The sequence below is a fragment of the Myotis nattereri genome (genome assembly GCF_964212035.1).
Source record: "Myotis nattereri genome assembly, chromosome: 3".
In the NCBI taxonomy this organism is placed as follows: domain Eukaryota; kingdom Metazoa; phylum Chordata; class Mammalia; order Chiroptera; family Vespertilionidae; genus Myotis; species Myotis nattereri.
In genome coordinates this window covers 106,255,977-106,279,833 of record NC_138077.1, presented here as the reverse complement: position 1 = coordinate 106,279,833, position 23,857 = coordinate 106,255,977, and the positions used below count along the sequence as shown (strand labels likewise).

Genomic DNA, 23,857 nt, shown 5'->3' with positions numbered 1-23,857 from the left:
CTCCCTTTCACCCCCCACAGACCATATTTACACACTAACACATCAAGTTACATTTAAGCAATGAATAGTACCTGACTAAAATGGAGAACACAGTACTCTAACACAGTCCCTAATCTTTTTCATGAACATAAAATTGCAAATCACTTATATGAATTATATCTCAATGAAACTGTAAAAAAAAAAATTATAAGTAAATTACTAACTTGGACTTTGGTCTCTCATTTTAAGGTTTGGTTCTGGAATGCAAATATTGTCTTTGAAAGTCCAATAAAACCAATCTTTTCTATAGACTGTGTATATATGAATAGCTTACAAGGACTGTTGAATCCATTGCATCACAAACAGGAGGATTGATGGAAAACCAAATGTGTCCAACATAGAAAATAACTCTTTATTTGGTCAAAAGTATAAAAGGTTTTACCTTATTTGAAATATGAAAAAGCTGAGTACTTGCAAGATATATGAAAATACTCAGCAGAGATACTATGAAAACTTGAATAACAAAGTAACTTTATTTCTCAAAAAAATTCTTTTAGGCCACAGTATATAACAGAACTTACTGCTATTTGAAATATCATTAAAATATAGGTTTATATATAGAAGAGATTATGTATCAGTAATACTACTTCACTGACAAAAAAACATGCCCCTTCTAGAAGATATATTCACGAGATCTCATTTCTAAAACTGTATTTTTCTCATTTCTAAAACAACTATATATCTGATCAAACCAATCTTACCAAAATCCCACAAATTATAAATCAATTAAAGTTTTGATTTCATTAATTTTAGCTTGTTTCACTTCACTGGAATTTGTTTTTTTTGTTCCAAAGGCTCCAGCTGCAAGTTCTCTCTTTGTATTTTGTATTTTCAGCATATTTTCTTCAACAGAGTCCTTCACAATAAACTTTAAAGGAAAAGAAAAAGGTAAATTGGTTAAGTATTTGTTAGGTCACAATATTTAAAATCTTTAACATACAGATCTTATAACATAGAAACCCACACCTGAAACCTATATGTTCATGTTAACCAATGTCACCCCAATAAATTTAATATAAAGAAATGAAAACTTGAGAATATGAAAATATAGATCTACATTCTTGTAGTATTGTGTAGCTTTCAAAAATGGTCAATAAGCCTTAGACAATTTGGCTCAATGGATAAAGTGTCAGCCTGCAGACCGAAGGGACCCAGGTTCAATTGGGTCAAAGGCACATACCCTGATTGCAGGCTCCTTCCTTCCCAGCCCAGGCCCTGGTCAGGCTGTGCAGGAAGCAACCAATCCATGTGTTTCTCTCACATCAATATTTCTCTCTGTCTTTCCCTCTCTCTCGTCTACTCTCTCTAAAAATCAATGGAAAAATATCCTCAGGTGAGGATTTAAAAAAACAACAGGTCAATAATAACCTATTAGAAACTATTTAGTTACACCTTTTACCTGACTATACAGTGAGCATATTCAGAACATCTTACCTAATAATAGACAAACATGTAAATTGACCGTCCCTCAGCTCCGCTTACCAGCCAATCAGGAGAGTATGCAAATTAACCCAACAAAGATGGCGGTTAATTTGCATAGGTAGGTGCGAAGTGGAGGAGTGAAGACTGAAGGCCCCAGCCGGAGCAAAGGCCTGGGTCCCAGGTGCCAGAGGAAAACCAGTGCTGGCAGCCAGGGGAAGGGAAGGCCTATTGCATGAATCTCTTCATGCAACGGGCCTTTAGTAATATAATAACTAGAGATGAGATTGCATTCCCTTATCACTCAATATTGTTTTCTGATACAAAAAATATGGCCATAAAGATATGTTACATCTAAAAACCCCACCATCAAATAAGACAGCACACACAAAAAAAACAAACTTTAAAGGCAGCTCTGTAAGTGGAATAATAGCAAAAATAAATGTATCATTATATTTTAAAAGCTAAATGATATTTTCTCAGAAATGCAAGAATAAGCCTTTATCTGGTATAATTCATAACATGAAAAAAATTAAAGAAAAGTGAATATCTCAACAGATGCTTAAGAAACACTTGATAAAATTCAACATTTATTCCTGATAAAAGAAAATCCACATTTACCTAGAAATAAATGTCCTCAACCACATTAAGGGCATCTACTAGAAACTTCCCCAAAACAACATATTTCATATAAAACAAAAGCATTTCCAACAGAGACAGAAACAAGTCAAAAATTGTTACTATCACTACTGCTGTCCAACACTATTAGAGGTTCTGGTTACTGTAATAACTAAAGTTGTTATGTACTGAGATACATAAAAAAAATTTAATGATGTGAATGTACTTAGGAGATACTACCTAAGTTCCTGTATAGGAACGCTCTTATTAAAAAGATAGTTATCAAGTTATCAAATTAATCATAAATTCAATAAATCCCAAACAAGATTTCTTAAATGAGATTTGGTAACCTAAACCCAAAGTGCAATTTAGGAGTAATAGTAATAACCAATAAAATATTCACAATGAAGGATAATGTGAGCACTTTGCCCCACTATCTGTCAAAATACCTATTTATATAAAGAGTCAGGATCTGTAACATCCAAAACGACCAAAGGGATGACTGAATGCCGGGCTGTGCACGCAGCAGGCTCGGGTGGGCGGGAATAGGTGAGTGGGCTGAACTGCTGACCTCTTGGAGAGAGAGAGAGAAGCGGGGCTGATCAGCAGCTGCTGTGGGTGCTGGTGAGGCCCAGAGAGAGAAGCAGGGTCTGATCCGCAGCCTCTGTGGCAGCTGCTGATCAGCCCTTGCCTCTCTCTCTGGGCCTTGCCAGCAGCTACGCCTCTCTCTCTCTCTCTCTCTTCAAGAGGTCAGAAGTTCAGCCAGCTTGCCAGCAGCCTGGGGTGGCTGCTGATCAGCCCCACCTCTCTGATTAGACCCGAGATAGGCCTGGAAATGCTGACTGGCATAGAAACTGACCAATCAGAACAAAATCTGGGTGAAGTGCAAGGAGCCAATGGCTGCCTAGGAAGCGGAGCTTTTGACGCTGACTGGCATAGAAATCGACCAATCAGAACCTAATCTGGGTGAACTGTGATGGCAGAACCTAAGGTGGGGGCTGAAGAGGGGTTTTAAGGGCAACAGCTGTTTGGTATAAGGCAGCCGTGGGCAAACTACGGCCCGCGGGCCGGATCCGGCCCATTTGAAATGAATAAAAGTAAAAAAAAAAAAGATCGTACCCTTTTATGTAATGATGTTTACTTTGAATTTATATTAGTTCACGCAAACACTCCATCCATGGTTTTGTTCCAGCCCTCTGGTACAGTTTAAGAACCCATTGTGGCCCTCGAGTCAAAAAGTTTGCCCACCCCTGGTATAAGGTGTAAGAAAGCAGTTCAATTTTTTAATGACCGGTTTTGCAGTTTAGTGCATATGGCTGGCTATCAGTCCAGAGATAGGGATTATGTATTTTTGTCTTCCAAGAGCATCTCCTCCTGCTGAAAAAGGCTTTTCCCCCCATTTAAGCAATCCTATCCGATATAATCTATCTATACTAATAAAAGGGTAATATGCTAATTAGACTGGGTCAACTAGCCATCTTCCGGACGACTGACTTCCTTCTGTACAAAGCCATGGTGGTGGGGGCCAAGGCAGAGATAGTTCGGGGAGAGATCAGGCCAGCATGGAGGACAGTTGGGATCAAGATCAGGGCGGCAGGGGAGGGCCGTTGGGGGCAAGATCAGGCCAGCAGGGGAGGGCAGTTGGGGGCGAGATCAGGCCAGCAGGGGAGGGCAGTTGGGGGCGAGATCAGGCCAGCAGGGGAGGGCAGTTGGAGGCAACCAGGGGGGCAGAGGCAGTTAGGGGTGATCAGTCAGGCAGGCAGGCAGAGGGGTCAGTGGTTCTCAACCTTCCTAATGCCGCGACCCTTTAATACAGTTCCTCATGTTGTGGTGACCCCCAACCATAAAATTATTTTCGTTGCTACTTCATAACTGTAATTTTGCTACTGTTATGAATCGTAATGTAAATATCTGATATGCGATATGTCTTTTCCGATGGTCACGACCCACAGGTTAAGAACCGCTGGTTAGGGGCAATCAGGCAGGCAGGTAGGTGAGTGGTTAGGAGCCAGTGGTTCCAGATTGCATGAGGGATGTCCGATTGGAGAGGGTGCAGGCTGAGCTGAGGGAATGCCCCCACACCCCTATGCACAAATATCGTACACCGGGTCACTAGCACTGTATAAAACCATAGTAATTATACCAGTAATATTGTCCCAGCAATAGGATAAAAAGATCAATGGCCCAAGCTGGTTTGGCTCAGTGGATAGAGCATCAGCCTGCAGACTGAAGGGTCTCAGTTTCGATTCTGGTCAAGGGCACATGCCTGGGTTGCAGGCTCGATCCCCAATAGGGGGGACGTGCAGGAGGCAGCCAATTGATGATTCTCTCTCATCATTGATATTTCTACCCCTCTCTCCCTCTCCCTTCCTCTCTGAAATCAATGGGGGGGAAAAAGAGAGAGAGAGAGAGAGAGAGAGAGAGAGAGAGAGAGAGAGAGAGAGAGAAAGAGAGAGAGAGATATCAGTGGAACAGAAGAGAGTCCACAAGAGACCCATGTAGTATGTATGATAAAAGTGAAATTTCAAATCAAAAGAAAAAAAAGGATGGGCTTTTCAAAATAAATGATAATGGAGCAAATGGGTCTTCATTTGAAAAAAGAATAAAATTAGAATCATATCATTAATCATAAATAAAGAACAATATTTCAAACAAATCAGAGGTAAATGTTAAGAGATTCAGTTTTAAAATTTGAAAATAAAGCCTTCTGTTCTAATTAAGTCCTTAAAATCTGGAAGATAAAAAGAAAGAGGCTGACATGTTTTAATCATAAAAATGTTAAGACTTTCTCATGACAAAAAAACACACATAAAGTTCAAAGATAAGCAAAAGCCTGGGATAAATCATGTTCAATATATATAACAAAACATTTAAATCAGAATGTATGAAGAGATTTTTTTATACTATAAAATTGTATTTGTACTTTTTGAAAACTAGGCAAAAGATATAAACAAGCAAGTCCCAGAAAAAAATATTAACAAACAACAGATATGTGAAATATCCTCAAGGTCTTAGGTAAATGCAAATTCAAAGGTACTTTTTTGACCATCACATAAGAATAAATTTACATAATTCTCATATCATAAAGTCTACTTTGAAAACAACATGAAAGTTATCTAATAAAAATAATAAATCCATAATTCTATTTCTTAACGTAGCTTGAAGAAATATTTGTATATATGCACAGATGCATGTAATATAATGCTCATTATGGCACTGTTTTTATTAGCAAATAAATGGGACTGGTTAAAGAAATTATGATGTATCTATATGTAGGCATTAAAAAGAATGGGTTTGTAGAGTAGTCAAATTCAGAGACAGGAAGTAGAAGGGTGGTTGCCAGGGGGGGACTAGGAAGGAATCATGAGTTAGGTTTAATGGGTATAGTCTCAGTGTGAGATGAAAAAGTTCTGAAGATGGATGGTGATTATGACTGCAACAATAATGTGAATATACTCACTACCACTGAATTACACACTTAAAAATACTTTTTATTGCCCTAACCAGTTTGGCTCCGCGGATAGAGCGTCGGCCTGCAGACTGAAAGGTCCCAGGTTCGATTCCAGTCAAGGGCAAGTACCTTGGTTGCGGGCACATCCCCAGTAGGGGATGTGCAGGAGGCAGCTGATTGATGTTTCTCTCTGATCTATGTTTCTAACTATCTATCCCTCTCCCTTCCTCTCTGTAAAAAATCAATAAAATATATTTTTAAAAAAATACTTTTTATTATTTTAAATACTACATTATGTATATCTTACCACAACAGAAAACAAAAGAATAGGTTTGATCTAAATGTACATATATGAAAGTGTCCAATATATACTGTTAAGGGGGAAGATAGCATGTTGCAAAATAATAAAGTATGATCCCAGAAAAATTTTTTAATTTATTTTTATTGTTGAGAGTATTACAGATGCCCCCCATTTCCCCACCTTGTGCCCTCCTTCATCTGGCTCCTACCCTAGAGGTATACGTCAAGTATGAAGGTATGTAAATATAGAGAAAGGGATTTGAATAGCATATGTTAAACCATTGGTGGTGGTTTCCTCTGAAGAGAATAAAAGTGATATTCATTTTTCGCCTGGGCTAAAAATGTTTCATATTTGAAATATGAAAAAGCTGAGTACTTACAAGATATATGAAAATACTCAGCAGAGATACTATGAAAACTTGAATAACAAAGTAACAAACCAGCTAGGGCCATTGATCTCTTTTTATCCTATTCCTGGGATAATATTACTGGTACAATTACTATGGTCTTATATAGTATATTTTGACAGTTTTTATATAGTATATTTCTAAACCAGAGGGAGATCGTCTCTGCAGAGGCTGCTGTGAGGAGCAAGAGGTCCCAGCCCCACACCAGACCCCCACCCAGGGCCCCAGAGCTGGGAAGAAAAGTCCCCGTAACTTCGGGCTATAAAAACCAGTTGGAATTGTAGCAGGGGGACATGGAGGCTGCCAGAGACACAGGTGTCCCTCTTAAAGAGCCAGGTACAAATTTACGCAGATTTGCTTCCTCTGAGCTCCAGTGCCAGGAAGCGTTGAGGGACCCAAAAGCATATGGGGAGGGTCTGGCATGGGGCAGGAACTCGAAGATGGCTTTCAGGGGTCATTGTTCCTATGCCTAGACCTCCCCTGTCCCAGGGGTGATTGGCTTGGCAACCATATCCCGGAGTCCCCACAAACCTAGAGCACATGTGTTTGCTCTGCCCTGGTGATTCACTGAGACCGCACCCCATCCAATTTGCAGCTCCACCCAAGCTGTTTGCAGCAGCCTTTACATATGAATGTTCTGTCCTGGTTTAGGCTTCAGGCTTTCCTAAAATCTTTCAGACAAGCTGCAGCTGGTGTCAGCATGGCCCATACCTATCAGTAAAAGGCCCATGACCCGGCACTGTCACCAGCATCAGCCTGCCTTGGTTCAAAGCTGGGTCTCACCTGGGCACTTCCAAATCCAATACAAATAGGAGGAGTCTGCATATCTCTCTGCTGCTCCTGCCAGATGGCCCCAAGCAATGGCTGACTTTGCACCTTCCTGCAGACCCCAGAGCCAGTATACCTGGTGGACAGCTTCAGACCATACCAGATTACAGCTCTACACATCCACAATCAACACACTCAAGGGCAGACTGAGTGAGCACCATAGCCCCACTGACGCAAGTCCTGCTCCATAGGGTTTTATCATGCACAGCAGCTCTTCCACTGTAGTTGCAACTGGTCCTCACAACCAACTGGCCTGGAGGTCAATTCCTCCCAGTGACGCCAACAGCAATCAAGTCTCAACTACGACAAGACTCTGCACACAACCCACAAAGGGATGCACCTAGAGTGCCCAGCTCAGGAGACTGGGAGGCTGAGCCACTGAGCCCTGCAGGATACCTCTACACAAGGCCACTCTACCAACTCCAGGAGACACAGCAGCTCTACCCAATACATAGAAACAAACACAGGGAACTGGCAAAAATGCAGAGACAAAGAAACATGTCACAAATGAAAGAAATGGAAGAAAGCAAACTAATGGATACAGAGTTCAAAACCACAGATATAAGATTATTCAAGGGCTGAAACCAGTTTGGCTCAGTGGATAGAGCGTCGGCCTGTGGACTGAAAGGTCCCAGGTTCGATTCCGGTCAAGGGCATGTACCTGGGTTGCGGGCACATCCCCAGTAGGAGATGTGCAGGAGGCAGCTGATCGATGTTTCTCTCTCATCGATGTTTCTAACTCTCTATCTCTCTCCTTTCCTCTCTGTAAAAACTCAATAAAATACATATAAAATAATTTTAAAAAAAAAGATTATTCAAGGATCTTCATGAGAATGCCAAAGATAGAAAACAATCAGTCAGAAATTAAGCATACATTAACTAAAATAATAAATAATTTACAGGAATTCAACAGTAGAGTAGAGAATTCCGAGAATCAAATCAATGATTCAAAATTTGAGGAAGCAAAAAACACACAATCAGAAGAGCAAAAAGAGAAAAGAATACAAAAATATGAAGACAGTGTAAGGAGTCTCTGCGACAACTTCAAGCCAACCAACAGTCGCATTATGGGGATGCAGAAGGAGAAGAGAGAGAGTAAGAGATTGAAAACCTATTTTAAGAAATAATGAGAGAAAACTTCCCCTACCTGGTGAAAGAAATCGACTTCCAGGTCTTATATGAATATACATATTACTTATGGACATAGACAGGAAGCACAGAGTCCCAAACAAGAGGAACCCAAAAAGGAACACACCAAGACACATCATAATTAAAATGCCAAAGGTTAAAGACAAAGAATCTTAAAAGCAGCAAGAGAAAAGCAGTTAGTTACCTACAAGGAGCACCCATACAACTGTCAGCTGATTTCTCAACAGAAACTATGCAGGCCAGAAGGGAGTGGCAAGAAATATTCAAAGTGATGGATAGAACAGACCTACACCCAAGATTACTTTACCCAACAAAGCTATCATTTAGGGGGAGAAACCAAGATGGTGGCATAGGTAAACACCTGAAATTGCTGCCTCGCACAACCACTTCAGAAATACAACTAAAAGACAAAACGGACATCATCCAGAACCACAGGAAGGCTGGCTGAGTGGAAATTCTACAATTACAAAGAAAGAGAAAAGCACACTGAGGTTCAGAGGAGGTGTGGAAGTAAAGTGCAGAGGTACGGAGACGTGGGGAAAGGGCTGTCAACTGAGGACACGGTTGTCTTTTTCAATCGGGAGGGAGGCACAAGCTCCCAACAGCCCTGAACTCCAGTTCTGGGTGAGTCTCTGGGGACCCAGAATCATATGGGGAGAAACTGGACTGTCTGGCATTGGGCGGAACTCGAGGGCGGCTTTCTCTCAGAGGTGCTTGCAGCGATTACCAGGACACTGAGACCGGGGGCCTCTTAGGGCAGGACTGAGGATCAGCCATAGCTGTTTGCTCCACCCTGTTGACTCCCTGAGACCCTGTCCCACCCAAGCTGTGCGCAGAGGCTTTTGCATATGAATGGCCTGGCCCTTTGCAATCTAAAATTACCTAACAAACTGCAGCTGGATCAGAGAGACCCAGAACATCCAAAAGAAGGCCCAAGGCCCCACAGCAGCTTGCATTGCTTCACAGCTGGGCCTCATCTGGGCACCTCCAAATCCCAAACAAAGAAGAGGAATCTGCAGATCTCTCCATAGCTCCTGCTGGGTAGCCTCAGGCAGAGGCTAAATTAGCACCTCCTTAGAGATCCAAGAGACAGTGTACCCAGTGGTCAGAGTGGGACCATCCAGATTACAACTCCTCAGATCCATAAGGGACACACTCAGGGGCCAGACTCAGTGAGCACCAAAGCCCCACTGAAGTAAGTCTTGCCCCAGAAGGGTGTCTCCAGCACAGAAGTTCTCCCACCGTAGACACAGCTGATTCTCATAGCCAATTGGCCTGGAGGTCAATTCCTCCCAGTGATACCTACAACAATGAAGGCTTAACTACAACAAGACTGTGCACAAAGCCCACAAAGGGGTGCACCAAGAGTGTCCACCTCAGGTAATTGGGGAGGCTGAGCCACTGGGCCCTATAGGACACCTAGCACAGAAAGCCACTCTATCAACACAGGGAAGCAGCCAAAATGCGGAGACAAAGAAACGGGTCACAAATGACAGAAATGGAGGAAAGCAAACTCCTGGATATAGAGTTCAAAACCACAGTTATAAGGTTTTTCAAGAATTTTCTAGAAACCGTGGCTAAATTTAGTAAGACCCTCAATAAGTCCAGTGAGACTCTTGAGGATATGAAAAAGGACCCACTAGAAATTAAGCATACACTGACTGAAATAAAGTATATTATACAGAGATTCAACAGCAGACTAGAGGGTCCCAAGAATCAAGTCAAAGATTTGAAGTACGAAGAAGTAAAAAACACCCAAAAGGAAAAGCAAAAAGCAAAAAGAACCCAAAAATACGAAGATAGTGTAAGGAGCTTCTGGGACAACTTCAAGCGTACCAACATCCGAATTATGGGGGTGCCAGAAGAAGACAGAGACCACGATACTGAAAACCTATTTGAGGAAATAATGACAGAAAACTTCCCCTACCTGGTGAAAGAAATAGACTTACAAGTCCAGAAAGCACACAGAACCCCAAACAAAAGGAATCCAAAGAGGACCACACCAAGACACATCATAATTAAAATGCCAAGAGCAAAAGACAAAGAGAGAATCTTAAAAGCAGCAAGAGAAAGACAGTCAGTTACCTACAAGGGAGTACCCATATGACTGTCAGCTGATTTTTAAACAGAAACTTTGCAGGCCAGAAGGGAGTGGCAAGAAATATTCAAAGTGATGAATACCAAGAACCTACAACCATGATTACTTTACCCAGCAAAGCTATCATTCAGAATTGAAGGTCAGATAAAGAGCTTCACAGATAAGAAAAAGCTAAAGGAGTTCATCACCACCAAACCAGTATTATATGAAATGCTAAAAGATATTCTTTAAGAAGTGGAAGAAGAAGAAAAAGGTAAAGATAAAAATTATGAACAACAAATACATATCTATCAACAAGTGAATCTAAAAATCAAGTAAATAAAAAATCTGATGAACAGAATAAACTGGTTCTAAAGTATAATAGAATCAGGGGCATAGAAAGGGAGTGGACTGACAATTCTCAGGGGGAAAGGGGTATGGGGGTGCAGGAAGAGACTGGACAAAAATCGTACACCTATGGATGAGGACAGTGGAGGGGGAGGGGCAAAGGTAGAGAGTGGGGTGGGAACCGAGTGGAGGGGAGCTATGGGGGAAAAAAGAGGAACGACTGTAATAATCTGAACAATAAAGATTTAAGAAAAAAAGCTATCATTTAGAATTGAAGGTCAGATAAAGGGCTTCACAGATAAGAAAAAGCTAAAGGAGTTCATCACCACCAAACCAGTATTACATGAAATGTTGAAGGGTATTCTTTAAGAAGAGAAGGAAAAAGAGGAGGAGAAGGAGGAGGAGGAGGAGGAAGAGGAGGAAGAGGAGGAAGAAGGAAAATATGAACAATAAAATGGCAATAAATACATTTCTATCAACAATTGAATCTAAACATCAAAATAAATAAGAAATCTAATGAACAGAATAAACTGGTGAATAAAATAGAATCAGAGGCATGGAAATGGAATAGAATGATGATTTTCAGAGGGAAGAGTGTGGGGGGTGGAAAGAGATTAAACAAAGATCTTATATGCATATATGCATTACCTATGGACATAGATTAGTGGTCAGCAAACCGAGGCTCGCAAGCCACATGCGGCTCTTTGGCCCTTTGATTGTGGCTCTTCCACAAAATACCACGTGCAGGCACCCATATACAGTGTAATTGAAATTTCGTGGCCCATGTGCAGAAGTCGGTTTTCAGCCTGGGCGAGTCTATTTTGAAGAAGTGGCATTAGAAGAAGTGGGTGTGGACATATATAGAGGATGAACGAAAGGAGATAGACGAAACAAGTATACAAGACAAGTGTGGATGGAAGAGTTGGAAGGGGTTGACCTCAGCGAACGTACCTCAATTAGATTGAGGACGTTTTTAGCAAAGGCCAGTTTAGGAGTACCCTAATTAAGTTAATAACAATGTACCTACCTATATAGTTTAAGTTTAAAAAATTTGGCTCTGAAAAGAAATTTCAATCATTGTACTGTTGATATAAGGCTCTGTTGACTAATGAGTTTGCCAACCACTGACATAGACAATAGGGTGGCAAACACCTGGGGCGGGGCGGGAACTGGGTGGAGGGGAAAAAGAGGGGCATCTATAATACTCTCAATAATAAAGATTTAAATAAAATTTTTTAAATACATATACAAATGTGTATATTTATTTTTAAATTTTAAATAATCATGCATTATTTGTATAACTTAGAAACCCTTAAAACTTAATTTTAAGATAAATGGCTTCAAAACTCACTTTTGTGATGATGACTTCTTGCTTCTGGCCAAGTCTATGGCATCTGTCAAAGCACTGATCTTCAGCAGCTGGATTCCAGGCCTAATAAACAGAACATGATCTGCTTTATTTCAGTATTCATTCACCATTTTCCCCCCATATTTTTAACCTTCATCCGAAAATATGTTTTCATTAATTTTAGAGAAGAAGATAGAGTAGGAGAGAGAGAAATATTAATGTGAGAGAGAAGCACCAATGTCCCCACCACCACCCCAGTATGCACCATGACCAGGGATCAAACATACAACCTGGGTAAGTGCCCTGACCAGGAATCAAACCTGCAATCTTTGGTGTACAGGATGATGCTCCAACCAACTGAGCCACAAATACTGACATTATAAATACTGTGGGACAAAGAATCCACACTCCCCACCTGGCTGGCATGGCTCAGTGGTTGAGCTTCAACTTATGAACCAGGAGGTCACGGTTCAAATCCTGGTCAGGGCATGTGCCCAAGTTGCCATTTTGATCCCTAGTGTGGAGCATGCAGGAGGGAGCCAATCGATGATTCTCATCATTGATGTTTCTCTTTCTCTCTTCCTCTCTGAAATCAATAAAAATGTATTTTTAAAAATCTACACTCCCCTCAGACTTCCAAACACTACTTTGATAGGCAAGTACTCTCCCCAATCGTTTCACCCCAGTACTTCTAGTATTTAATGCAGGGCCTGATATAAAGAAAGCACACAGTGTAAATGATTGTTGATTAATCACATAATATTTTCTAATTTTCCCCCCATTTTAAAGTAGAACTATGTCTGTTTAACAGAGAGAAAAAAAGTTAACATATCCTTTTAAATAACTTAATTTGTATCAGAAAAGAGGTAATAGGGTCCACTTATGAAAAATTTTTTTCTCCTTTTGCTGGTCTTTGGTGTTTCTTTTTTCACTTTCCTCCACTCATTAAAAAAACAAAAAAGATTTCAGGAATAATCAAACGTCCAAAAACTTCAGATTTTATTGATGCAATTTTCTTTCTTTTTTTTTTTCTTTTCATCTTTAAATTCTTTATTAGTTAAGGAATTACAAATGTGTCATCATCCCTCCCATTAACCCGCATCCTCCCCCCCCCCCCCCCACCACTCATGCTCTCATCCCCCTGTTGTCCGTGTCCATTGGTTTGGCTTATATGCATGCATACAAGTCCTTTGGTTGATCTCTTCCCCTTACCCCCACCCTCCCCTACTTTCCCTCTGGGGATTAATAGTCTGATCGCTGTTTCTCTGTCTTTGGATCTGTCCCTGTTCATCAGTCTATTTTGTTCTCTATATTCCACAAATGAGTGAGATCATGTGGTATTTATCTTTCTCTGACTGGCTTATTTCACTTAGCATAATGCTCTTCAGTTCCATCCAAGCTGTTGCAAAAGGCAAGAGTTCCTTCTTTTTTACCACAGCGTAGTATTACATTGTGTAGATGTACCACAGTTTTTTAATCCACTCATCTGCTGATGGGCACTTAGGCTGTTTCCAAATCTTAGCTATGGTGAATTTTGCTGCTATGAACATAGGGGTGCACATATCCTTTCTGATTGGTGTTTCTGACTTCTTGGGATATATTCCTAGAAGTGGGATCACTGGGTCAAATGTGAGTTCCATTTTTAGTTTTTTGAGGAAGCTCCATACTGTTTGCCACAGTGGCTGCACCAGTCTGCATTCCCACAAGCAGTGCAGAAGGGTTCCTTTTTCTCCACATCCTTTCCAACACTTGTTGTTTGTTGATTTGTTGATGATAGCCATTCTGACAGGTGTGAGATGATAACGCATTGTCATTTTGATTTGCATCTGTATCTATATTTGAAATCAGTTTGACTTCAAAACTGAACTAAAAAAGTAACATTAGCTCTAACATAAGAATTATCACAGAAACTGTCTTATGGTGAAGAATAAAACAGTGAATCAATTAAAAAGGAAGAATAACCGAAAAGATACAAAGTTCTGCAGTCTGTAAAGATAGGGAGGGGAAGAAAATGGCAGCCGAATAGGCAGACATGTCATGCATCTTCGCCCAGGGCCAGACTGGAAAAAGCAACTAAACTGGAGAACATCCACCCAAAATTATCAAATAAGAAACAACTGAGAACATAATTTTAAATAAGGAAGGGCAAAGGATGCCTGGAGAATGGTAGGAGTGGGGATCTGTGCTAGAGAGGGATGTCTGACCTCTGTGCCGAGAAGGTGAGGTGGAAGCTGCATTGCACCAAAGCAGCGTCACCTTAGCAACAGGCATAATACCCAATTGTGAAAAAGTAAAAACCTCAAGGCTGCTAGTGCCTGGGCAGTTTACCTGGGATCACAGTCGCAGGGAACTGCGCCCCAAAAGACAGCCTGAAAAGCAACCCAAGTGGTTCAGTGCCATGGGGAGGGAAACCCACAGTTATGTGGTTGTTTTGCTTTTGTTTTGTTTTGTCTTTACTTTTATTTGCTAAACCCAGATTATAGGACTTTTCAGTTAAAAAAACTCACCCTAGGCTCTGGTGCAGGGAGAGGTATGGATTTGTAGAGCCTGAGGAGAGGCAGGGTAGTGAGACCTGGCCAGACTCTTCCTAACTCTCTAAACCAGCAGTTCTCAAACTGTGGGTCGCAACCCCTTTGGGGTCAAACAACCCTTTCACAGGGGTCGCCTAAGACCATCGGAAAACACATATATAATTACATATTGTTTACAGTAGCAAAATTACAGTTATGAAGTAGCAACGAAAATAATTTTATGGTTGGGGGTCACAACATGAGAAACTGTATTAAAGGGTTGCGGCATTAGGAAGGTTGAGAACCACTGCAAACCCAAGTGGCCATTTCTCCCCAGAAGAGCTAGCCCTTCCCAGTGGCCTCAAGGTAGGGAATACAGCCTGCCACATCCTGCCTGCATTCTGAGCTATACAAAGGAAACAAAGGTTCTGAATAGCCCCCAAAGAGCCCTCAGTGGCTGGGTTGGAAGAGGTGCTGGTGCACCCCACTGTTCTGGGAACCCGACTAATAAAAACACCAGGCTGCCAGCCAAACCCACTGGTCTCCATACAAGGATCTCTCTCTGACCAACAAAGGCCAGAGCTATATTTTGGGCCACTCTCGGAGGAGTGGCCCTGGGTCAGGAAAAATACATCCATCTGATCCCCAGATAGAGAAACAGCACCAACCCCACTTAAGCCCCGACAGAAACACATGCTTGAGTAATTAAGATTGACAGCTAGCAGACAGGCAAAGCATGCAGACTGGTACTGCCTCCTTGCAGTCAATGCCTGTGGAGATAGACACAAGCAGAGGAGCTGTGGATAGCTTGGAGATTCAACATGGTGCTAATCGCCAAAGACAGTGACTGACAGTGGTTAGGAACTAACTACCTAACAGGAAGCCCAGAATTGGCAGAAAGAAGAGTAGGGTCCTAACAGGCATTAAAACACAGCTAAAGCGAATGACACCACATTTTTAACCCTTTGCGGTCCAATTTTATTTTTGGAATTCAAACAGTCTGGTCCAAATTAACTGACGGGATTGAATGTTGAACCAGTTTGCGGTGTTGACCTCAGCCTCGACGTTGGACCTGCTACTAGCGCCTGGTCTGTCGAGTCAGCCTTGACGTTGGACCGAAAAGGGTTAATATTTTTAAAAATTTTTGAATTTCTTTAGTATTATGTATTTATTTTTTAATTGTTATTCTATTTTATTTATTTTCACCTTTTCTTCCTCGCTTCTCCCTTTTTCATCCTGTTTTTCTTCTACTTTCCCCACTTCAGCTTTTACCTTTTCTTTCTTTTTACCACTTGTTAAAAAGTAATTTTCTTTATCTGCTTTACTGATGTATTATTATTGTAGTCTCGTTGGCTTATTCATATATCTAATCTCCTCTTCCCTGCTCCTACTCCATTTCCCCGTCTCTTTTCTGTTTTTTAAGCACTCAATATTCTTTCCCCTCTCTTCTCTTGCTCCTTTCTCCTCCTAATTTTTTAAATTAGTTTCACTTCCTAAATTCAGGCCTATCTGCTCTCTCCTCTATTCTCCTTTTCAAAACTTAAAAAATAAATACATATTTTTTTCTTCTTATCCACTCTTTTTCTTCCTCTTTTTTAAACAGTGGTTCTTCCCCTATTCATCCAACTCCTTAACCTTTTTTTCTGTATTTAAGCTCTGCCTCTACAGATTCTGACCCTGCTTCTTCTGGGTGTGTTTTGTTTGTGCTTTTGGGTTTATTTGTTTGTTTTGTTGTATTGTGTCTCCATAGTCTTTCCTTTTTTTCTTTTTCTTCTTTTTCTTTTTCTTTTCTTGTGATCTTTATTGCTCTCTTTCCTCTCTCCTAATTCTCTTTTCTCTGGTGGCCACTCCTATTGGGGTTATAGGTGTCTTGTGTAAAGTGTTCTGTTCCTTTTGTGTCGTGTCTTATGTTTTATTTTGTGCTGTTCAGTCAGCACCTCCATAATGGTTGGCATGACATGGTAGAGAGAGAGCCACATAACCAGACACCCGGAGAGGAGACTCCATCCACGAATGAGACAATAACACTCAAGACACAAATATAAGAAGAGAACCCATATATTCCAAGTAGGGGCCATTCCTAGATTGCCCATCCCAGAAGACTGGAAAGACTGCACCACTAAGTCCTACAAAACATCTATTGTATAAGACAAACTCAAAAAATCTAGGTGGCATAATAGTTTGATCTGATATGTAGAAATAATCACAAAGGAACAACAAATATGGGGAGACAAAGAAATAAACCACATTCAAAAGAAAAGGAAGAATCACCAGAAAAAAAAAAAATGAAATGGAGGCAAGCTATTTGTTAGAGAAAGAATTAAGAGCAATGGTTATAAGGACACTGAAAAGGATGAAAAACAAATTCAATAACGTGTAAGAATCAAGAGGAAATGAAGACAAATCAAGGGGAAATGAAGAATGACACAGCCAAAATAAAAAACACAATGGAAAGTTTCAACAGTACAATAGAAGCTGCTGAGGACCGCATCAGTGAGTTACAAGACAAGGTAGAAAAAAACACCCAAACCCTAGCTGGTTTGGGTCAGTGGACAGAGCATTGGCTTGTGCACTGAGGGATCCCAGATTCAATCCCAGTCAAGGCGACATGCCTAGGTTGCAGGCTTGATCCCCATTGTGGGGTGTGCAGGAGGCAGCCGATCAATGATTCTCTCTCAGCATTTATGTTTCTATCTCTTTCCTTCTCCCTTCCTCTCTAAAATCAATAAAAAAAATATTTTTAAAAAACCACCCAAGCATAGTAGCAACTGAAGAGAAAACTTAAAAAGCAAGAGGAGTGCCTAAGGGAGCTTATGAAATGAAACAAAATCCACATAAGGGAGCCAGAAGGAGACAAAGTGGAGCAAGGAATAGAAAATCTGTTTGAAGAAATAATGACAGAAAACTTCACTGATGTTGGGAAGAATAAAACCACACAAGTCCAAGAAGCACAAAGAGTCCCAAACTAGATGAACCAAAAAAGACTGATACCAAGACACATCATAATTAACTGGCAAATATCAACGACAAAGTAAGAATCTTAAAGGCTGCCAGAGAGAGACAGAAAATTACCTACAAGGGATGTCCCAATAGAATATCAACTGATTTCTCAACAGAAACACATCAGGCCAGAAGGAAATAGAATGAAATATACAAAGTCATGCAGAGCAAGGGACTGAATCCAAGAATACTATACCCAGCAAGGCTATAATTCAAAATTGAAGGTGAAATCAGGAGCTTTGCAGACAAAAAAAGGCTAAGGAAGTTTATTACCACCAAGCCAGAAAAGCAAGAAATGCTAAAGGGACTGCTATAAAAATTAGAAATAGAAAGGGAAGAAGGAATAAAAATGGCGACAAACAAGTACCTATCAATATTAACGTTAAACATAAACGGACCGCTGAAACCGGTTTGGCTCAGTGGATAGAGCGTCGGCCTGCGGACTGAAAGGTCCCAGGTTCGATTCCGGTCAAGGGCATGTACCTGAGTTGCGGGCACATCCCCAGTGGGAGATGTGCAGGAGGCAGCTGATCGATGTTTCTTGCTCATCGATGTTTCTAACTCTCTATCTCTCTCCCTTCCTCTCTGTAAAAAATCAAAAAAATATATTTTTTAAAAAAAATAAAATAAACGGATTAAATGCTCTAATCAAAAGATATAGGGTTGCTGAACAGATAAGAAAATATGACCCATACAAATGCTGCCTAAAAGAAACCCACCTCAGAACAAAGGGCTCATGCAGACTGATAGTGAAGGAATAGAAAAAAATTTTTCAGACAAATGGAAATAAGAAAAAAATTGGGCTAGCAATACTTATATCTGAAAAATAGACCTCAAAGTGAAGGCCATCACAAGAGATAAGGAGGGCCGCTTCATAATACTAAAGGGAGCAATTTAACAAGAGGATATAACTCTGGTAAACATATATGCACCCAATACAGGGGCACTCAAATACATAAAAAAAAAAAACTCTGGAAGAGATCAAGGGAGAGATTGACAGCAATACAATCATAGTAGGGGACTTTAATACCCCATTGACATCACTGGGTAAATCCTCTAAACAAACAATCAGCAAAGAAACAGCAATCCTAAATGACTTACTAGATTAGATGGAATTAACTGACATCTTCAGAGCATTTCACCCCAAAGCAACATTCTTCTCAAGTGCACATAGGACATTAAAAAAAAAAATGACATATTAGGACACAGGCAAAGTCTCTTCAAATTCAAGAAGATAGAAATCATATCAAGCATCTCTCAGATCACAATGGCATAAAGTTAGAAACCAACTACAATAAAAACCAGGGAAAAATATCAAACACTTGGAGGCTAAACAGCATGGTATTAAATAATGACTGGATTACCGAAGAGATCAAAGAAGAAATAAAAAGCATCCTGGAAATAAATGACAATGAAAACACATTAATCCAAAATCTATGGGACATAGTGAAAACAGTCCTGAGAAGGAAGTTCATAGCTCTACAGGCCTACCTCAAAAAACAAGAAAAAATGGTAATAAATTTTGTAATCCCACAACATAGAGAACTAGAAAGAAGGCAACAAGAAAAGCCCAGAGTAAGCAGAAGGAAGAAAATAATAAACACAGAGCGGAAATTAACGACATAGAGACCAAAAAAACCCCACAAAAATCAATAAAACCAAGAGCTGGTTCTTTGAAAGGATAAAAAAGATTGATGAACCTCTAGCCAGGCTCACCAAGAAGCAAAGAGAGAGAACCCAAAAATAAAATCAGAAATGAAAGAGATGAAGTAACAACTGACCTGATAGATATACAAAGGATTATAAAAAAATACTACAAACAACTCTCCTTCAACAAACTGGACAAGCTTGATGAAACAGACATATTCCTAGAAAAACACTACCTTCTTAACTCAATCAGGAAGAAACAAAAAACCTCAATAGGCTGGTAACTGCTGATGAAACTAAACAGTAATCAAAAAACTTCCAGCAAACAAAAGCCTTGGACCGGATGGCTTCACATGGGAGTTTTACCAAACATTCAAAGAACTAAAACCTATCCTTCTCAGACTATTCAAAAAAATTCAAGAAGAAGGCACACTTCCAAGCTCTTTCTATGAAGCCAGCATTACTGTAATCCCAAAACCAGATAATTACACTATAAAGAAAGAATTACAGGCCAATATCCCTGATGAACATAGATGATAAAGTCCTCAACAAAATTCTAGCAAATCAGATCCAGCATTACATTAGAAAGATCATACATCATGACCAAGTGGGATTTATTCCAGGGATGCAAAGCTGGTACAATATCTGCAAATCAATAAACGTGATACATCACATAAACAAATTGAGAGACAAAAATCACATAATCATTTCAATGGCTGCAGAAAAGGCATTTAACAAAGTTCAACATCCTTTTCTGATAAAAATGCTCAGCAAAATGGGAATAGAGGGATCATACCTCAGCATAATAAAAGTCTTATATGACAAACCTACAGCCAACATCATACTCAATGGGCAAAAACAAAAACCATTTCCCCTAAGAACAGGAACAAGACAGGGATGTCTACTTTCACCACTAATGTTCAACATAGTACTAGAAGTGCTAGCCATAGTGATCAGACAAGAAGAAGAAATAAAAGGAATCCAGATTGGAAAAGAAGTAAAATTATCATTATTCACAGATGATATGCTATTGTACATAGAAAACCCTAAAGACTCCATCAAAAAACTACTAGACATAATCAATGAATTCGGCAATGTAGCAGGTTACAAACTTAACACCCAAAAATTTATGGCTTTTTTATACACCAATAGTGAACTCACAAAAAGAGAAACTAAAAAAACAATTCCACTTCCTATTGCAACAACAAAATTAAGATACCTAGGAATAAACTTAACCAAAGAGGTAAAGGACCTATACTCAGAAAATTACAGGACGCTAAAAAAAGAGATAGAGGAAGACATAAACAAATGGAAGAATATACTGTGTTCATGGATTGGTAGAATCAACATCATTAAAATGTCCATACAACCCAAAGCAATCCAGAGATTCAATGCAATCCCCATTAAAATACCAATGGCATATTTCAAAGACCTAGAAAAAACTCTCTAAAAACTTATCTGGAATTAAAAAAAAAAAAAGGCCCTGAATAGCTGCAACAATCTTGAGAAAGAATAACAAAGTTGGAGGGATAACAATATCAGCTATCAAGCTATATTACAAAGCCACTGTTCTCAAAACTGCCTGGTACTGGCACAAGAAGAGAAATATAGACCAATGGAACAGAACAGAGAACCCAGAAATTGACCCAAGCCATTATGCTCAATTAATATTTGACAAAGGAGGCAAGAGCATGCAATGCAGACAAGACAGTCTCTTCAATAAATGGTGTTGGGAAAATTGGCCAGATACATACCAAAAAATGAAACTAGACCAGCAATTACCCCATACACAAAAATAAACTCAAAATGGATAAAGGACTTAAACATAAGACTGGAAACCATAAAAATCTTAGAAGAATCAATATGCAGCAAAATATCAGACATATGTCATAGCAATATGTTTACAGATACAGCTCCTAGGAGAATGGAAGCTAAGGAGAAAATAAACAAATGGGACTACATCAAAATAAAAAGCTTCTGTACAGCAAAAGAAACCATCAACAAAACAACAAGAAAGCCCACTGAATGGGAGAATATATTTGCCAATGTTATCTTTGATAAGGGTTTAATCTCCAAAATTTATAGGGAACTCATACAATTTAACAAAAGGAAGATAAAAAAATCTAATCAAAAATGGGCAAAGGACTTAAGTAGACACTTTTCGAAAGAAGATATACAGAAGGCCATGAGACATATGAAAACATGCTCAAAGTCACTAATCATCGGAGAGATGCAAATCAAAATGACAATGAGGTACCATCTTACACCTGTCAGAATGGCTATCATCAACAAATCAACAAACAGCACGTGCCGGAGAGGATTCGGAGAAAAATGAACCCTCGTGCACTGCTGGTGGGAATACAGACTGATGCAGCCACTGTGGAAACAGTATGGCATTTCCTCAAAAAATTAAAAATGGAACTTCCATTTGACCTAGTAATCCCCCTTCTAGGAATATATCCCAAGAAATCAGAAACACCAGTCAGAAAGGATATATGCACCCCCATGTTCACAGCAGCACAATTTACAATAGCTAAGATTTGAAAACAGCCTAAGTGTCCATCAACAGATGAGTGGATTAGAAAACTGTGGTACATCTACACAATGGAATACTACACTGCTGTAAAAGAGAAGGAATTCTTTCCATTTGCAACAGCATGGATGGAACTGGAGAGCATTATGCTAAGCAAAATAAGCCAGTCAGAGAAAGATAAATAACACATGATCTCACTTCTTTGTGGAATATAATGAACAACATAAACTGATGAACAAAAATAGAATCAGAGACATAGAAGCATGCAACAGACTGTCCAACCTATGAGGGGAGGTGGGGGATGAGGAGGTAAATATCAACCAAAGGACTTATATGCATCCATGTGAGCATAACCAATGGACACAGACAGTAGGGGGTGAGGGCATGTGCTGGGGGGTGGGAGCGGCTGGAGAGAGTTCAATGGGGGAAAAAGGAGAATCATGTAATACTTTAAACAATAGAGAATTCAAATTAAAAAAAAAAGAACACAATGGCAGGTTTCAACAGTAGACTAGAAAGATAGGAAACAAGTGGTTTTTAAACAATAGCATGAATTGTCAGGGTAGGGACAATTTAAACTATAGACAGCATGGAGGGACCTGGAAAGTATTATGCTAAGCAAAATAAGCCAGTTAGAAAAAGACATGTATAACATGATCTCTCTCATGTGGAATCTAAAGAATAAAATAGATCCAGAGACACAGAAGCATGCAACAGACTGAGGCATCTCAGAGGGAAATCATTGGGTGGAGGTGGGAGGTTGGAAGAGATTAACCAAAGAATTTATAAGCATACTAGAGGCCTGGTCCACGAAATTCGTGCATGGGGGCGGGGAGGGGGGTCCCTCAGCCCGGCCTGCACCTTCTCCAATCCAGGACCCCTTGGGGGGTGTCCGACTTGCAATCTGGGACCACTGGCTCCTAACCACTTGCAGGATGGGGCCTAAACCAGCAGTCGGACATCCCTCTTGCAATCCAGGACCGCTGGCTCCTAACCACTTGCCTGCCTATACGCTTGTTCGCTGCCGAACCGCTCCCCTGCCAGCCTGATGGCCCCCAACTGCCCTACCCTGCCGGCCTCATGGCCCCCAACTGCCCTCCCCTGCTGGCTGATCACCCCTAACCACCTCTGCCTCAGCCCACACCACCATGGCTTTGTCCAGAAGGAAGTCGGATGGTAGGAAGACGTCCGGTCTCCTGGTCTAATTAGCATATTACCCTTTTATTAGTATAGATATGCATAACCCATGGACACAGACAATAGTGTTATGAAGACCTGGGGTGGGAGGGCAGGGGCAGGCTAGAAGGGGTCAATGCGGGGAAAAGATCCATCTGTATTAGTTTCAACAATAAAGATAAGTTAAAAAAATTAAAAATTTAAACTATGGGATGATTCTTGAAACTGAAAACAGAATGTTTTGGGGAAAAGGAACACTTTATACAGCATGATTTTTACTGTTATGGCTTTATCTTCTTCTTTTTAAAGTTTCCTTGAGATTAAGGAAAAAGATTTTACTATTAACTTGCTGAAATTTGAGTTTTGGGTGTTTTGGTATAAAAGTTGGATTTGAGGATATACTCAGTTTATGATTTTCTAAAACTGAAATCAAATTTTGTGAATTTTTTCTATTTCACAATTGGACACATTTTGAAACCATTATGCCAAGAGCCCAGATAAAATGTTCCTTTCCATTGCCTGTATTTGTCTAGAAACTTTATGGTGAGCTCGCAATAATATATCTAGTATGACAACCAGGAATCAAATTTATCTCATGAAAGTATAAAACTGATAGCTCCCATTCTCACGAGTGATGAAGCAATTAACTTTATCAAAGGCTCATAACTACACATCAAAAGAAACTTTAACTCTCCTACAACAAGGTAAAAGATTTTCATGAGCAAATTTTTCTGATTGAATCTTATTTTGGGGGACTTGGCTTTTGTTTTAAAGTTAGAAACAACATTTGAAAGCTTCAAATTCTCAAACAATCAACTTACTATAAAACTGTTAAGCCCTGGTTGGTGTGGCTCAGTTGGTTGGAGTGTTGTTCCATACACTGAAAGGTGGCAGGTTTGATTCCTGGTCAGGGATGGTACAGAAGGCAACAAGTCTCTCTCTCTCTCTCTCTGTTTCTCTCTCTCTCTCTCTCAAGTCAACAAATACAAAAATAAAAACATATCCTT

At 40.0% G+C, this 23,857-nt stretch overlaps 1 protein-coding gene across 1 annotated transcript in view; it reads right to left on the bottom strand.

The window, feature by feature from the left end:
* Positions 1-371: 371 nt before the first annotated feature.
* Positions 372-23,857, bottom strand: part of HLTF (helicase like transcription factor) — a 147,415-nt gene continuing 123,929 nt past the window's right edge. Inside the window, exons 23-24 of the mRNA XM_081087453.1 lie at positions 11,988-12,068; positions 372-907 (exon numbers count right to left, since the gene is read on the bottom strand). Coding sequence (XP_080943579.1) covers positions 755-907; positions 11,988-12,068 — 234 coding nt within the window. The 3' untranslated portion in view covers positions 372-754. The remainder of the gene's footprint in view (positions 908-11,987; positions 12,069-23,857) is intronic.